Source organism: Dipodomys merriami, unplaced genomic scaffold (genome assembly GCF_024711535.1).
Source record: "Dipodomys merriami isolate MVZ:Mamm:240054 unplaced genomic scaffold, mDipMer1.0.p SCAF_13, whole genome shotgun sequence".
Lineage (NCBI taxonomy): Eukaryota > Metazoa > Chordata > Mammalia > Rodentia > Heteromyidae > Dipodomys > Dipodomys merriami.
In genome coordinates, this window is record NW_027202604.1 from 11,451,503 (window position 1) to 11,469,007 (window position 17,505).

General features: G+C 36.8%; 1 protein-coding gene across 3 annotated transcripts in view; it reads right to left on the reverse strand.

The window, feature by feature from the left end:
* Positions 1–17,505, reverse strand: part of Znf385d (zinc finger protein 385D) — an 813,868-nt gene that overhangs the window by 84,045 nt on the left and 712,318 nt on the right. For all 3 annotated transcript variants that reach the window (XM_070018684.1, XM_070018685.1, XM_070018686.1), the window contains one exon: positions 16,820–16,982. In XM_070018684.1, the coding sequence (XP_069874785.1) occupies positions 16,820–16,982 (163 nt within the window). The remainder of the gene's footprint in view (positions 1–16,819; positions 16,983–17,505) is intronic.

Sequence of the window (17,505 nt, forward strand, 5' to 3'; positions counted from 1 at the left end):
AAACATTTATTTTATTATCTTGTTTTCTGCAGTAAGGAGACAGCTGAATTCCTAGCTATGCAGAAGCTTTCACTGGGTGGGACTTTGAGAAACAAACCAACAGCTTTCTCACGGTTTTAAGAAAGACAAGTATTCTTGAAAACCTATAGCAAAACTGAATCAATTTGAGGACAGTGTGCCCACAAATTGAATTGGCTTGCATTATGGATTCTGAATACAATCTTTGTAAGAAAATAAAACACAACAGAAAACTAATCAATCAAGTTCCACTAGAATTATTTCTTTCATTACTATTTGTATTACAAAAATATTAAATTCCTGTGTGATACACCTCAGAAGAGCTATTGAAGCCTCCTTTTTAGTTCTAAACTTAGTGGAAGCTGTTCACTTATTTTTTTTAATGCTAGTTGTGAGGTTCAACTCAGTCCCTGGGCATTGTGTCCCTGAGCTTTTTTTGATCAAGTCAGCTCTCTATCACTTAACCCACAGCTACATTCCTGGCTTCTGGCTGGTTAATTGGACTTAGGAGTCTCACAGCCTTTCTTGCCTGGACTGGCTTCAAATTGTAACACTTAGATTTTAGCCTCCTGAGTGCAATTACAGGTGTGAGTCACTAGCACCCAGTTTGAATAAAGAGAATAATAGCTGACAAAACTATTCAGTAGAGCCAGGTACTGGTGACTTATACCTGTAATGCTAGCTACTCAAATGGCTGAGATATGAGGATTGTGGTTCAAAGCCAGCCTTGGCAGGCAAATGAGATTCCTATCTCAAATTAGCCACCAAAAAGATAAAAGTGGCTTATGTGGTAGAGTTCCATTTTGAGCTGAAAAGCTAAAAAATAGCATTCAGGCTTTGAGTTCAACAGCCAGTACCAGCATATAAATAATATAAATAAATAAATAAATAAATATTCAGTGGATTTGAAAGCCCTGATGAATGGTTGATTGGATCATCTTACCATTTCTCAACCCTAGCTTTTACATCTGTTTTTAACACAATGACCTATTTTGTGGTTATGATCTTGAATTGCACAGAAGTGATTTTACCAAAACCCCATTTGAAACCCATTCGTCTGACAAGAGGTTCAGCATCTAAGCCAAGAAAGTTGACTGAGATTACGTAAGGAAATAATAAGAAGACAAAACTCTAACATATTTTTCCTACAATCTAGCAATAGAGAGGCTTATGATATATGTACTTCGACTAACAAAGCAATAACTATGAATTCTGTACCATTCTAGATATATTTATATTTCTGTTCTGGAACTGGTTTAAAATTAGCATGTCAATAGCTTAGAAAAACTTCTTCCAGGTTTCCTTTGGTATGAGGATAACATGTTACATTTTACACAAGAACACATTAAAATTTTTAAGCAGTCATGTAACTGAAAACTACATATTTTTGGTTTAGGAAAGTAATAGCTTTGTAGGGTAAATTAGTTATGAACTTTGAACTTTGGACTACATTATCTTCAGTGTTCCATAACTATGTGATCCTCATTGAGAATCCAATCTGCTGAAAATTGAACTATCTGAAATAAAATTGCACATGCATTGGACAATCACCTACAGAATGTTATTTGCATAGCATTACACTATATTTGGTATTACAAGCTACATAAAGATTATGGAAGATATACAGAAGGCTGTACCCTCATTGTATGAAAATACTATTTTGGATATAATAAATGTTGGACAAAGGACCTGAGTATCCTTGATGTCCTTAAAGGATCCTAGAACGAATGCCTCACAGATTCTTGGGACAACTGTACTTTATTTCTACATGTTACTATTTACATTGCTGAAGTTTCTTAGTACTGCAGGAAGGAACATGCATGTATGGATCGTGAAGGAGTGCTTTCCAGTTTTCTGTATTTGTAGTCACCAAAATAACTGCACTAAATATCACCATAGTTTTCCCAAAGAATTAATCTTAACAATACATTTCCAACATAAAAATTCATAGTAGAAAATATCCATCCTAAGTATCTAATCTTCTTTCATGGAGATTTTTGTTCTTTTTATTTGATAATTTTTACATTCATATAGAAAGAAACTAACTTTAAAAAACAGGTTTTTGCGTATTTAAGACCTCACTTTTATTTTGCCAGCGAATTCTATTTTCTAGATAGCACTATAAAACAAGCATGAACATAAAAACCAAGGTTGAAATGGTTTTAGGTACAAGTTATAAATTACCTAACATAAATTTGACCAAAAGTGATAAAAAAAAATAATACTACTTTCTAGTAGCAAGCAAAACTTTCCAGTCTGGCAAACTAATAAAAAGCAGCATAATTTTCTAATTAAGTAGTATTTAGTGTTGGCTAAGCTGGTAGTCTATCAATTGAACCATACATCCAGCCAGGCTTTTTGCTGGCTATTTTGGACCTGAAGTCTAGCAAACTTCTCTGTCAGGGCTTTCTATAGAAACCCTCCAAATCTCAGCCTTCAGAGTTGTTATTATTATAGGTACACACTTGGACCCAGCAATTCTCTTCTTCTCCCCCCCACCCCGCCCTTTTCTTTTTTTAAAAAAAAAAAAGAGAGACCATCATAAAGCTTTGGCCCTTGACCTATCTTCTCTTACCAGCTTACTTGCTGGAAAAGATCACAATATAGATGCATAGAGCAAAGGCCATGGGCAGATACATACTTTAAATACTCTGGCCATGTATAAGACAAAGTATAGCAACATTGAGCACCTACAGGTGCTCAATGGTTTTGCTAAATGAGAGGAGCTATTCTGTGTGATCACATTATGGTGATGCAATCTAGCAGCCAAAATTAAAGATAATACTAACAAAGAAGTATAGGCAGATTAAGTGCTTTCATGCCAATAGGATACAATGGCTAGGGAAGATTCAGAAGTCAGTTTGAATCTTAGCTCCCTGGAAAGAATACTTAACCTCAGTTAAGATTCTTTAGCTGCAAACTTAAGAATATTTTCTAAGAGTTAGATAGTCCTGTTACCTTCACTGTCCTCCAGAAGAAAACTTACAAACAACTTCATGAAAGCCTTTTGTTCTCTACTCCATTATCAGGAGCTATTAGAAGGAAAGAGTGACATGTAATAATTACAAGGAAGTGCATGGTAAGTACTCACAAAGCACTAAATCAATAAAACATTACATGAAGATTTAGTCTGAGGGTGGCACACATTGAACTCGATTTAAAATACAGTATGTGTGATCCTTTCTGCCTCTTTCATATAAAAGGGCAATTGCATTTGCTCTGGACTTTTGTGGTGTTACGCCTACCTACCTGCTATTTTTTCCCCACTAAATCTTGTACTTCCTTGAATTAAATTTTGTACGTTTGTCTTATCTTCTGAACCAGATTGAAGATTTCTGGAAGTTAGATCTCCAAATGTGGATCTTAGTTTTCCCTGATTCTGCCTCCAGAATCTCATAAAAGTCTAAATAGAGATAGACGGATGGATGGATGGATGGATGGATGGATGGATGGATGGATGGATGGAAGGAAGGACAGATAGACGCCATTCTTGATTCAAAGTCAGATCTCTGACAACATCAATAAAGCTTGGGAATATTTTTTTCCTATTCTACAAACTCTTCTACTTCAAAGGGCACATGGAAGAAAAGCATTATTTTCCCCCTTGATTTTTACTTACTTCTTCTACTGCCTGAAAAACAAAAGGTTTGGACAAAAAATAAAAATAAAATAAGGACAAAAATAGGTCAGTTTCAATACTGCTGTATACTCTCAATCCTGACCTTCACCTTGGACTTTGTCCAGGCAGTAATGGTGAGTCTGAGGGTGATTGATTTCAGCAATCATGTACAACTGATATATTGCCAAGGCTGCCCACAAACTCAGTCATAACCCAAGCAAAGCCAGCCAGAGATGAGTCGTGCACTGGTAGAGCGGTACACACTCTAACCTGTGTAGTGAATGTGTTCTCTGCCCTCAAATTTAACCCAATACTCCTGTCACAGCTAGAAGTTCAATACAGTCAATCTGACTCAATAGAGCTGTTTGAAATGTTCTTAACTCTCATTAGAAACTGAAGCAGCACAGTAATTTAATGATGAATCTGAATGCAATTATGATAATTAAAATAGCAACTTAATTTTATGCTGTCTCTGGGAAAAGCTCAGCCCACTGGTTACACATGCAAATTCTGAGTTACACTGGTTAAGATATTTGATTTATTTTGCACACTGGTTAAACGTAGGAGAGATCAGCTATAAAAATCTATTGACTACTGTGTACTTGGAATGTGTTATTTTTAATTGCTAGTCGAATTATTGGAATAATGTTGGCACAAAGATGGTGTAGTAGCAAGTACTTACACTTATTCTATATTTCTTGCTAGTATATATTAGTTGTACAAGGATATTTCACTTTGATATTTCTATATACACATACAATGTACCTTGATCAAATTCATCCCTCAAGCATCTTCCTTCATCCCTATCTCCCACTGGAAAACAATTTTATGTTGGTTTGTTTCATTCTAATGTGTGTATATGAAGTATTTTGGTGATAATCACCTTCTTTCTCTTCCTCTGTTTACCCCTCCCCCTCCCAAAATGGTACCCATTCACCAATAGAACTTGTTTTGCACTCCCTGTTGTTACTGCATTAGTGTATATTAATTGTACAAAGGGATTTCACCATGGCATTCCACACATGCATGCATACATTATTTTTAATCCAATTAACCCCATCTATCACTCTCTCTTTCCACACACTCTCAACAGCTTTCAGTGAGCTTCTCTATGCCATCTTCATACACAGATACAAATTATTCCAACATTATTCACCTTCGATCATTCTCTTTCCCTCTTTCCCTCTCCCTCATCTACCCAAAAGTCCCATAATTGCAGTCATATTACACACACACACACACCATACACACATACACCACACACACACACACACACACACACACACACACACACCTTTTAGGTCTAGATTCTGTTTATAATAAAAATGCAACTATAGTTTTTCTGATCCTGTCTTACTTCATGTAACACAATGATCTCCAGTTCCACCTATTTCCCTACGAGTGGCCTAACTGCACTTTCTTTACGGTTGAATAATATTATGTGTACATATCACATTTTCTTGATCTGACCATCAGTTTTAGGACATCTGTGTTGTCATCACAGGTGAAACAATTCAGAATAGTCCTGCAATGAAGATGAGTGTGCAAGTGCCTCAACTGTAATCATATCATATATTGTTTTAGATGCTTGTCAAGAGTGGTATTACTAAATCCCAGGGGACTTCTATTTTATATTTTCAGAGACCATTATAATGATTTTATATAATGATTACGCTAATTAACATTCCCATCAGCATTGTATTAGGGTGCCTTTTTCCCTCCATCCTTGCTAACTTTTATTGTTCTTGTTTGTATTCCTTTTTCCTCTTTTTTGTTAAGGTGCCAGTCCTTGACCTAATTTGCTTATGGTTAGTACTCTATCACTTGAGACACAGCTCTACTTCCACCCTTTTGGGCGGTTACTTGGAGATGAGAATCTCACGGACTCCCTGCCCTGGCTGGCATTAAACTGGGATCCTCAGCTCTCAGCCTCCTGATTACAGGATTACAGGAATGAGCCGCTGGTACACAGTTATTGAGTATATTCTTGATGATGGCTATCCTGACTGAAATGAAATAGAATCTCAACATTATTATTTCAGTTTCCTATATGGCCAGTAATGTTGAGTAGTTTCAAACTTTGCTAGTTGTTAGGACAAAGATTTATGTGTTAAAGGTATAAGTTTTACCAAGTACATGGACATTACGTCAAGTTCACAAAGAAGAAGACAAGCAATCCATTATAGAACTGTGTCTACGTGGAAACCTGGAATTAGAAATCAGACAGCTGTGGGTGAGGCTGGATTTGTGTGTAGTTGTGTTCACCTATGCACAGGTGCCCCAGCAAACATCATATACATCCTTCTTTGTCTCTGAGTGTGATACATAGAATGAAAGAAGCTGTACAGGAAGACTGGCTCAATCAACCACACAGATATAACTAGTTTCCAATTTTCCAGTGGGTTTACTCTGTTTGTTTCAGGTGGTTTTCCCGGGCTATAAATGAGTAAAGATATGGAAGACTGACAAAAATGATAGGCAAGTGCTAGATCACCAAAAAAGCCTCTCATTATGTTCCAAAGTTTGGAATTGATAGGAAATAAATGCAACTCTAATTCTTAATTTAAACACCTCTCTTCACTTGGGTTTCATTTTTACTAAGAACACTATGTCAGTATAATGTACACTGTGGAAGAAGAGTAAGAAATGTGATGCTATTGAGATGTTCTACTCCTCTGCTAAGATTATCCTAGATGTATACTATTTATGACAAATAAGGGAAATAATAGGAGCTATGTTTCTTTGGGTCTGGCTTATTTTACTAAGATGATGTTAAATGAAATGAACTCCAAGACATGGGAACAAAAGGGTTTTCTTTGTTGTTGTTGTTTTTAATGTACTATGTGATTTCTTGTTTCTTTTGTGTATACCCTGTTGTCACTGTATTTGATTTTGATATGCTGGGTATTGTGTATACAATTATCTGAATCTTGGAAAGGAAAGGGAACAGAATGGTGAGACAAAGGACAAGTGGGAACCAATGCAACAGTAATACTCACGAGACAGTATATTGGAAATGATCTGTACAACTCAGGGGAGGGAAAATAAGGAGAATAATGAGGGAAGGGGTAACAAGGTTGACAAGAAATGTACTTATTACCTTACTTTTGCAACTGTAACCCCATGGTACATCACCTTGACAGAGAAAGAAAGAAAGAAAGAAAGAAAGAAAGAAAGAAAGAAAGAAAGAAAGAAAGAAAGAAAGAAAGAAAGAAAGAAAGAAAGAAAGAAAACAAGCAAGATAGAAAAAAATGAAGAAAATGTGATGCCAATTGTAGTAGTTCAGACCTATCTTCCCTAGTTAATCAGGAAGTAGAGGTAGGAAAATAGAGATCTTCTGGCACCCAACGAAAGCATGAGACACTATTTGAAAAACAAACTAAAAGAAAAATAAATAACCAAAGGAGGAGGCTGCAATGCTTGGTAAGAAATGTACGCATTATCCTGCCCATGTAATTGTAACCCCTCTGTACAGTATGTTCACAAATAAAATAAAATTAAATTTAAAAAAAAAAGAAAAAAAAAGAAAAAGAAATAACTGGGGAAGTAGTTCAACTGAAAGAGCACTTGCTAGACAAACAAGAGGCCCTGAGCTCAATCATTCATTGATACTGTCAAATTGTTTTAAAAAGAGAAGTAAAATAAAACAAAACAAATCAAGCCATGTACCATCAGATAGCAATCCCTCTGCCTTTTCATATTAGTGACCAAGTTGGCTAAATGTCCACATGTTTATACTGTTGGTTGTTCGACATTTTGTCATATTTTTTGTCGTTCAACTCTCATTGCATTTATGATTTCTAGTGTGCAGCTGAAATATTTTATCATATAAACTTATGTCTACAGAATTTGATTCTAAAACTGGCATATAAAAGGTGGGAAAAATCCTCCGTGAATGCATACAGATGCAGATGCTTCTAGAAATAAGGCATCTGTAGACAAAGCCTCTGGGAATTTAAATTTAATTTTCAAATATCATCCAGACATCTGGCATATCATATATATGGGTGAGCTGTTCAATTTATCATTTATTTTTATAAATTTAATATTTCTGGTTGAGATAATCATATACATACAGCACACACATATGCACACACATATGCATATATATATATATATATATATATATATATATATATATATATATCAAAGTAATTTAAGAAATGTCACACCAAAGAAAACAATTTGTGTGTTAAGACTTCAAGCTGGGACCATTTGAAAACCAACAAATGTAAATCCATTAACCATGGAAGATGAATTCCTGTCTAGCAAGTGAAGTCTGGAAGCCAGAGCCACACCCAGAGACCCTCTATTATAGGCTATTCTCTGTTTTGGGGAAACATTCATCTTCTCCCTTCCCCAAATTTACTTACCTCTCTAATCCCTATATAGAAGGTATAAATGCTTCCAGATATTTCTGGGTGGGGCTTGTGTTATTCAGTTCTGTTATGTGATACCTGTGAGTATAGCAAACATTTGGGTGCATTTTCTCTTATTAATCTGCCAGCTGTCAGCTTATTTCAACAACTAAATTATCAGACCCTCAGGAGGCAGAAGGAAAGTATTCCCTCTTGTGTAGCTTACTGAGAGAGAGAGAGAGAGAGAGAGAGAGAGAGAGAGAGAGAGAGAGAGAGAGAGAGAGAGAGAGAGAGAGAGAACCCAGTTGATTTTAGACTCTTAATACAAAATTATGCACAGGCTCATCGAACTAGACTAATATCCCTCTTATCCTCCATACCACACCCGACACCTGAACAAAGCTGTATGACAGGCTCCTTTTTTTTTTTCAGGTTTAGATCCCTGCAACTTCACCCATTTGTGACACTGAGAGCACGAGACAACATGTTCTTGTCAGGATGCAAAAGCCATTGCAAAATTCTGCTGTGATTCCAGGACGGTTTTATGTAATGCATCTAGGTCAAACCTTTTATCAGCCTTATGGAATCAGCCAAACGGCATTCATCTTGATTTCTTTCTGCACGCCAAAAAGCTAAACAGAACTGTGTTTTACTTTCAGGCCACCTTTAATGTGCAATTTGTCGTCCATATACAGATATTCTGGAGCCATGGCATTCAAATAAACATTAGCCTATCCCCCTTTTCTTTAAATTTCCTATTGCTTATTTATTTATTTCAATTTCTTTCAAGTTCTGCTGCCAGCGCTATTGCAGGAACTTCTCACACATCTTGAGAAAGGGACACTTGATAAAATCCCTTTCTTTGGCCAATCCTGAGCATGTGCTAAGCCAAGAGAAAGCGCTTAGGCATAAATGGTCTCACAATGGTGCTTCAGCTCTGAGCTGAGATGCATGCTGTGGGATCTTTTATCCTGGTGTGATTGTCCTAGGGAGGCTTTGTTTGGGAGAATGGATCAGAAAAGAAAGACCCCAGGAGCTGGAACAATTTCCACATGCTACGAGGGGCATTTGTAGACTACTGCACCATATCTATAAGAGTTGATGAAATGTGTCCCCTTTCAAATCATTTTATATTGCTCTTACATTCCAACAGAGCTATAGATGCTTAACCCGCAAAAGAATGCATTTCGCTTCTTAAAGAGCTCCATACTGATTACGAACACCTGGCAGGGTAGAATACTTCAATGACAGCCATTAAAGACAGAATCTTGCATACAGATAAGTATGCATGTATACCGCTTGGATTTATATGTACTATATTGCACACAGAATCCTGTATGCAACTACATAATTCATAGTATATCAGGGATGCATGGTTTTTTAAATGACACTTAGGTCACATTTCTGTCACTATTTTCAGTGTTAGGGACATTGGAAGTCAATGTGAAGAAAACTCTACCTTCCTTATAAAAACAGAAATAAAAACTAGTTCACACGTTTCCTCCACTGAAAGATACTTTCTAAATGACAGATTGGTTTTTCCTTACAAATTGCAACTGCCTTTATCATTCTCATTGTTGTGGTGATTTAGCTTCTAACTAAATATGAAAGAACAAAAAAATTGCAATACTAGCTTTGTTTGGCACAGGCTTAGTGTAAAAAGCCAGTTAAGGAGAGTAATATACAGGTAAAATAAGAACCCAGGTTTGTGAATCAGGATTGAAAACACTCCCATAAAGCTTTTGCTTCCAGATCAATCTATTTTCCACAGGCTGATATTTTCCATCAGAGACCTTCTTTGTTTTGAGAAAACATTTTTTTCTCTCTCTGACCCCTGAACAAATCTTGTGACTGAAAAAATAATAAATCACTTGGAACCAATTATTAACACAAAAAATAAATGTTAATTTGCTATCATAGACTTGGTCAACAGTAGAGTAAAAAGTATTTTATTCCTGGAACCTTTGAGTCTGATGAGCACAGCATTCCTGGCTTGCTATTTAAGAAAAGAAAAAAAATGAAGAAAAAGAGACAGGAAAATGAGCATGAGATGACTGAGTCATGAGAATGAAAAGTGCATATTTAAATTGTAATTTAGTGATTTTATCGGGTGAATATATTTGCAATTCACTGAGGGTTGAAGAGGAGAATCAAAGAAAAATGTTCTCATACATAACCAGTGAGAAGACTAGGGAAAATCCATGTACTCCATAGGCTAATTAACTTCTGATTGATAGTCACTGAAGGGCCATTAGAAATGTCAAGAGTTCTTTACCTGAGGAACTAGCAAATCTCAAGAAGTAAAACCAAAGACTACTTCCTGAAAACCTTTCATCCAAACTTGCCATTCTAACTTGTGATGACCAATATCATAAAATCCATAGGACTAATGAGGCCCATTACAAATTCATAGAAGCACTATATACAAATAAGCAAGTTTAAAGTTTGACTGTGCCCCTCAATACAGGAACAAAACCACAGAACTAGTTGTTCCAACTGCGCAACTACTTACTAACTTTAGTATAAAAAGCACTCTATAAAGAAAAATGTAAAAGACAGAATGAGAGAAGCTGAGAAAAAGTATTGAGACAATAGGTATCAATAAGAATGCTATAAACTAGCTGGAAAGGAATATAGTCATGTGGGACTTTCTATGCAGGAGGAAGGAGAGAAAAGTTATGGATTTTAAACAGGAAATTTAGATAAACAGTCTAAGAAAAAGTGACGGGACAGCGGGCTGTAGCTCTGGTGAAGAGCATTCAGGTGAGTAGTAGAGGAGAAACTTGTAAGGACACGCTGTGGTCATCCCCTGGCCACACATGGGTCATGGTGTTCAGCCCAACCTTAGCATAAAGGTGCACTGAGGGTTTCTAAGTAGATGCATTCTAACACACAAATAAATGATAGAATGAATGATGTGGTTATGGATACTTTACAGAGACTTCAGAAAAGGGAACTGCAATACATAAACCACAAAGCGAGAATATGGGGGTAACAAAGAGGTAAAATGTGACAGATGCTTTATAAGAATGGAAAGGAAGTGGATGGGTTTAACTGTACAATTGTAGGGACTGAGTTAGAAAAAAAAAAAGCCATGCTGATCTTCTCTGTATCATTCCAATCTTAGTTTATGTGCTGCCGAAGCCATACAATGGACAAGGGTCTCATATTTAAAATATACCTGGAACTCAAAAAATTAAATCCCCCAACAACAAATCCTCAAAGAAACAACTGCCCAATAAATAAGTGGGCTAAAGACTTAAAGAGAAACTTCTCTGAAGAGGAAAGAAGGATGGCCAATAGACACATGAAGAAATGCTCAACCTCCCTAGCCATGAAAGAAATGCAAATCAAAACAACATTGAGATACCACCTCACCCCAGCTAGAATGGCTATAATCAAGAACTCTAACAACAACAGATGCTGGCATTGTTGGTGGGAGTGTAAACTTGTTCAACCACTTTGGAAAGCAGTATGGAGGTTCCTCAGAAGACTCCACATAGAGCTCCCCTATGACCTAGAAATCCCACTTTTGCACATTTACCCAAATGATCACAAAAAGTCACTAACACAACTATTTTTATTGCAGCATTATTTACCATAGCTAAGATATGGAACCAACCTAGATGCCCTCAGTAGATGAATGGATCAAGAAAATGTGGTATGTATACACAATGGAATTCTATGCCTCCATCAGAAAGAATGACATTGCCCTATTTGTTAGGAAATGGAAAGACTTGGAAAAAATTAAGTGAAGTAAGTCAGGCCCAAAGAAACATAGGTCCTATGATTTCCCTTATTTGCAATAACTAGTATATGTCTGAGATAAGCAGGAACAGTCAGATAAATTGATGTTAGACGAAATGAACCCCATGATAAGAACTCAAATGGTTTTTCTTTCTTGCTATTGTTTCTAACATATTTATAAGATGATTTTTTTTGTTGCTTTGTATGTCCCCACCCCCACGGTATAACCCCTGTTTTCACTGTATTTGATGCTGGTATAATTTGGGAAGGGCAAAAACAAATTGTTTAAATAGGGATACAGGTGGATCCATTGCAACAATGAGATGTACAAGACGTTATGTTGAAAAACAAACTTCACAACTTTGGCGAGGTGGGTGGGGATGGGAGGGCAGGGATGGTAAGGGGAAACAAAGGAGGAGGCAACAATGCTTGGTAAGAAATGTACTCATTACCTTGCTCATGTAATTGTAATCCTTCTGTACAGTATTTTCACAATAAAAAAAACTTATTAATATTTTTGAAAAGCCAATTGTAACTAGATTTCAAGTCTGTGAACCATGCACTAAAATCTTGGAAAGATGGGCCAGGTGCTGGTGGCTCATGCCTGCAATCTTAGCTACTCAGGTGATCATGTTTCGAAGCCAAGGTGGTCAGGAAAGTCCATGAGACTCTTCTCTCCAATTAAGCATCATAAAGAAAACAAACAAACAAACAAAAAACAGAAGTGAAACCATGACTCAAGTGGTAGGATGCCATCCTTGAGACTAAACACTAAGAGACGGTGCCTAGTCCCCAGAGTTCAAATATCAACACAAACACCCAAGAAACAATGTGAAAGAGAGAAAGCTGGACAATGGTCAAGATGAGGACTATTTTGGTTTCCTTTGAGAGCCTATGAAATATTATCCATGTAAGTGAACACAGGCCAGGCTATGGAAAAGTAAGTCTGGATTTAAGAGACAGGTCTGGAGAATGTTGAGATATCTAAGTACAAATGAGAGTTGAAGCTACCAGAAAATGCTGGGTGGTTATTCACCAATACCTCCCAGGACAGAAATTCTTCCTGGCCTATTGTGATCAGCTTCAGTCATGTGAATTTGCAGGAAAAAGTGAGAGGAAAGTTATGTGTCACTTCCACTAAAAATTTGCTGTAAGAGCCACTTTTCATTTTCCCTTCCTCATAGTATTGGCAAGTTGCTTCCACAGCACGGCCCTGGTGTTAAGTTCATGTGAAAAGCAAAACAAAATGGATGTGCTGTGTGCATAAGAAATAATTCATGGTTGCAAAAGCTGCTTGTATTTCAAGGTTGTTTATTTGGAGGATCTTAAGCTGATTGATATACCATGGGAAGGAACCAAAAGTAAAGAAAGAACAGGTGTTAATATTGTATAAAATTTAAAGAGCCAATTCAGGATTTGTCCTTTTACAATAGAAAAAAATAGCATTGCATATTTTACAAGATACTTTGAATGTAATTTCCTGATACCTATTAATTAATTATTTATTTTTATTTTATTTTTTACATAAGATCTTACTATTTAGCTCAGGCTGGCTTCTAATACTCAATCTTCCTAAATTATTTTCCCACAGACTTAGATTATATCTGACTCCAATTTGTTGATTTTTGACATGATTTTCTCTGCATGGAAAATCTTACATTCAAGAAAACAGACAGCTATCCTGGCTTCTTTTAGAAATGCTTGTTCTGTGAAATAATCTGTAATGAATAGTAACTACTCATACACAAAGAACTTTGAGTGTGTTATATACTCTTAAAATAGTACCTTTGCCTGTAAATTTTTCTTTGTATCAACTCACTAACCCAATACTTATCATTATTTTAAAAATATAATTTTTTAATGTTAGGAGATGCCTCTTTGCATTAAAGCAGGTAAACTATGCTTTCTATGAGTTGTCAGTGGCTGATCAGTAAATATTTCTTTTCATTCACTTCTCTGGCCTGAAGACAGACATAAATCAAGAAAAAGAAGAAAAGACAAAAAAAAAAAAAAAACAGAGGAGAAGCTAGGCATGGTGGCATTCACCATGAGGGTGAGGCAGACACATTGGGAACTCCAGGTCACCCAAAGTGGCATAGCAAGACCCTTTCTCAAAAGAAAGCGAACAACAATAAAACCAAATAGGGAATGGGTCATTTAGACGTAGAAATTATCCTAGAGCATTGCGTAAACTATAATTTATATTCGTAAACATCCATGATTGAGAATAGTAAGAGGACATATTTGTTCAAATTCTCTTCTCATCAAGTACACCTGCAACTTTCTAACTCAGCTCCCTTTCTACTGATGTCCCTCTTCCCCTGATATCAGCTCCCTCAGTGTCTCTCATCTACCAAAGAGCTGCATGCTTTGCATTTTCCAAAAGCACTCATTGTTTTTTTACATATAATTGGAATTGGTTTTTCCATATAATTTGATTTTTTTATTGAGATGGTTTGGCGAAACCAATAAAATGTGATTTAATGTGTCTCTCACATTTATATAAATGGATAAGTTTGTAAATCCCAGAACACCCTTGTGCATTAAGCAGAAGAGTTATAATCTTTTTGCTAAAAAAAAAAAAAATGATCTTTGATCCTGGAGACTTATCTCCTTCTCCTTCTGCCAAGGATTTAAGTTTTGTAGAGAACTAGCCCAGAGTGGTTTCAGAGCTGTGTTCCCTATCAGAACAGGGGAGCAGGTTTATATCATAACACTCAATGTACATATATGAAAAGAGAAGTAGGTTATTTGAGAGGATGGGAAGGGTTGGCATAGATGGAGAATGCGCAATGATGGTAGCAGTAATATTATTCAAGATGCGTTCTAGGTATATATTTGATATGAGGCCTTTGTCTCTTATATGGCTAGTGAAGATCTTCTCTCAATCTGTGGGCTTTCTATTTATCTTACTAGCTATGTCCTTTGCCATGCAGAGCTCATCAGTTTAATGTGATCCCAATTATCCAGCCTTTCTTTGATTTGTTGTGTTTCTGGACCTTTATTTAGGAAGTTTTGAGCGGTGTATCCCCTATCTCTTCTTGTATTTTCAGGATATCTGTTCTTAACTAGAGCTCTTTGATCCTTTAGAGTTGAAGCTGGTGCAGGATGATATATAAGGATCTAACTTCAGTTTTCTACACTTGTATAGACAGTTCTGCCAGCACTATTTGTTAAAGAGGCTGACTTTCCTCCATCTGATAATTTTGTCTACTTTATCTAAGATTAGGTGGCCATAGATCTGTGGGATCATTTTTGGATCTTCAATTTTATCTCTTTGGTCCTCAGGCCTGTACTTGTGCCAGCACCAAACTTCATGTGTGTGTGTGTGTGTGTGTGTGTGTGTGTGTGTGTGTGTGTGTATGTATATATGGCTTTATATGGTATTGATATTCCTCCAGCACTGTTTTTCCTGCTAAGGACTGTTTTTGCTATTCAGAATATTCTATTATTCCATAGAAATTTTTGGATTGAATCTTCTATTTCATTAAAGAATGTTGTTGGGATATTGATAGATATTGCTTGGAATTTGTAGATAGCTTTTGGCAGTATCGATATTTTCACAATGTTAATCCTCCCAATCCAGAAATACGGGAGGCTTTTCCACTTCCGTAAATCTGCTTTAATGTCATTTTTCAGGTTTTTAAAGTTTTCAACATAGAGGTCCTTGACCTCTTTGGTTAAGTCAGTTGCTAACTTTATTTTTTGATACCATTACAAATGGAGCTGTTTTTCTCATTTCACTGCCTCACTCTTCTCATGGTTGGTATAGAGAAAAGCTATTGATTTTTGTGTGTTAATTTTATACCCTGCTACTCTGCCAAAGGTTTAGATCAGCTCAAGTAACTTGGGGGAGAAGTCTATGGAGTTCTTTAAATACAGGATCATGTCATCTGCAAAGAGGGAGAGTTTTACTTCTTTCCCTATTTGGATCCCCTTTATGTTTGTCTCTTGCCTTACTGCTCTGGGATTCCAATAATACATTAAAGAGGAGTGGAGAGAGTGGATATCCTGGTTGAAAAACATGCCATGTGTCCCTGCAATCCATCATCCCTTTAGATTTACACTGATCCTTTTTGATTCCTCCGGATCTTTAGAAGAGCTTATGTATGGTCTAGTGGATGCTACCATCTGTAACAAAGGTGTTGTTATCTGCTCTATATGCTCACTGGTAGCAACTTACATTTTCATAAGTCATGGCAAGAAGATACTCTTCTAATTAAGACATTACCATCCATGGACCCCTAGACTATAAACACTTCATTCTCCTCAAAGATCCATTTGTAGACTGGAAAACAGTCATCATTACCCGCCCCCCCATATTCTTGGAAGTGACTTGTTATAGTAACATTCACGAATCACACAGATCTGCCTTTTATATAAAATCTGAGGACTGATGGTCTTATATTTTAAGACGCCAGGTTAGGTGAACTCCACTGATTTCCCATGCTGTGAATAAGCTGGTTGCTTGCAGGAGCTATCCCAAGGGGCCATTCAGAGGCCATTATTTCAGTGTGAAGACTCTTAAAAAGAACAATTGATATCAATAACACTTACCTGTTTATGTAAAGGGAAGGTTACTCAGCCATAAGAAGCCCAGAATCACACAACCACTACTTAAAACAATGCAACGCTTGGAATTTATGAGAATAAGGCCTGTCAGTAGTAATGTTCTTTCTCGAGTCATTTGGCTTACTTTGCTGGGGACTCACAGTTAAATCAAATCTGCTGTGAAGTTATAAGCTAAGATACTGTGTACAAAATGCTAAGCATACACACTGAAAAGGTCTACTTAGAAAATAAAAGGTTAGGGGAGGGATAGCTTTCAGGGAACTTATGATTATTCTGTCCCTCTGAACAGCTGCAGGACTGCCTGAAAATGCAAAATCTGGAAGATAATCAGGGATTGTCATAAGGACACTGGAAAAATGCAAAGGAGCAATTATTACACAGAAAGATGGATTCAAGTGTGAATCGATGCAGCAGGCACATAATTCCACAGACATGGGATTAGACAAAAGGGGAGAACCCCCCAAAACAACAACCACAACGACAATAACAAAGATTGTTGCTTAACCTGTTTTGTCAGAGCTGGTAGTGATGGTATTGGTAGTGATGGAGGTGAAGGTAGTCTTTGCGCTGTCCTTGGCAGTTACAGATTTCTGCTTACTTTTCATGGCTTCCAGTGCTTTGACCTTCTTGGCATGTTTCGTGCCTTTGTAGTGGGCCGCAGCCTGGCTCTACAAAGGAGAACAAAATGAACCGTGCAATCAGGCTCATTTCTAAACTAGCATTCTCTGTATTAATGCAAATACAGACTCCCTTTCAATAACAGGTACCATTCAAGCTAAACATTGCCATGGCTAAATGTGGAGTTCTGGTTAGAATGATGCTGGAAAGCAATGGGAATCAACTTCTGAGACCTTAGAAAAAAAGAAGCAATATTCAGTGGCTTCTCTTAAGGGATAATGTAGCTGAACCTTAGCACATCAACAGCATCTGTTTGCAAAATGAGAAAGAAAAAAAAATTTAGAACTTACACCTGGATTGCCTTGGTTTTGCCATCAAAGATGGTGGGCTTCCAGAGACTAACCTGGGCCCTAGAAGTGAGTAGCCCTCACCATCTTGGTTCAGAAAATGTGTTTTGGCTTTCTGTAATGTGTCCTATTATTACAGTCCCTCATAAGTAATCTATAAGAAAAGCTGCGTGGGAACAAGGGAAGTGGGCATCCTGGAGACTGCCATTGAAGACTGAGAGTTCAA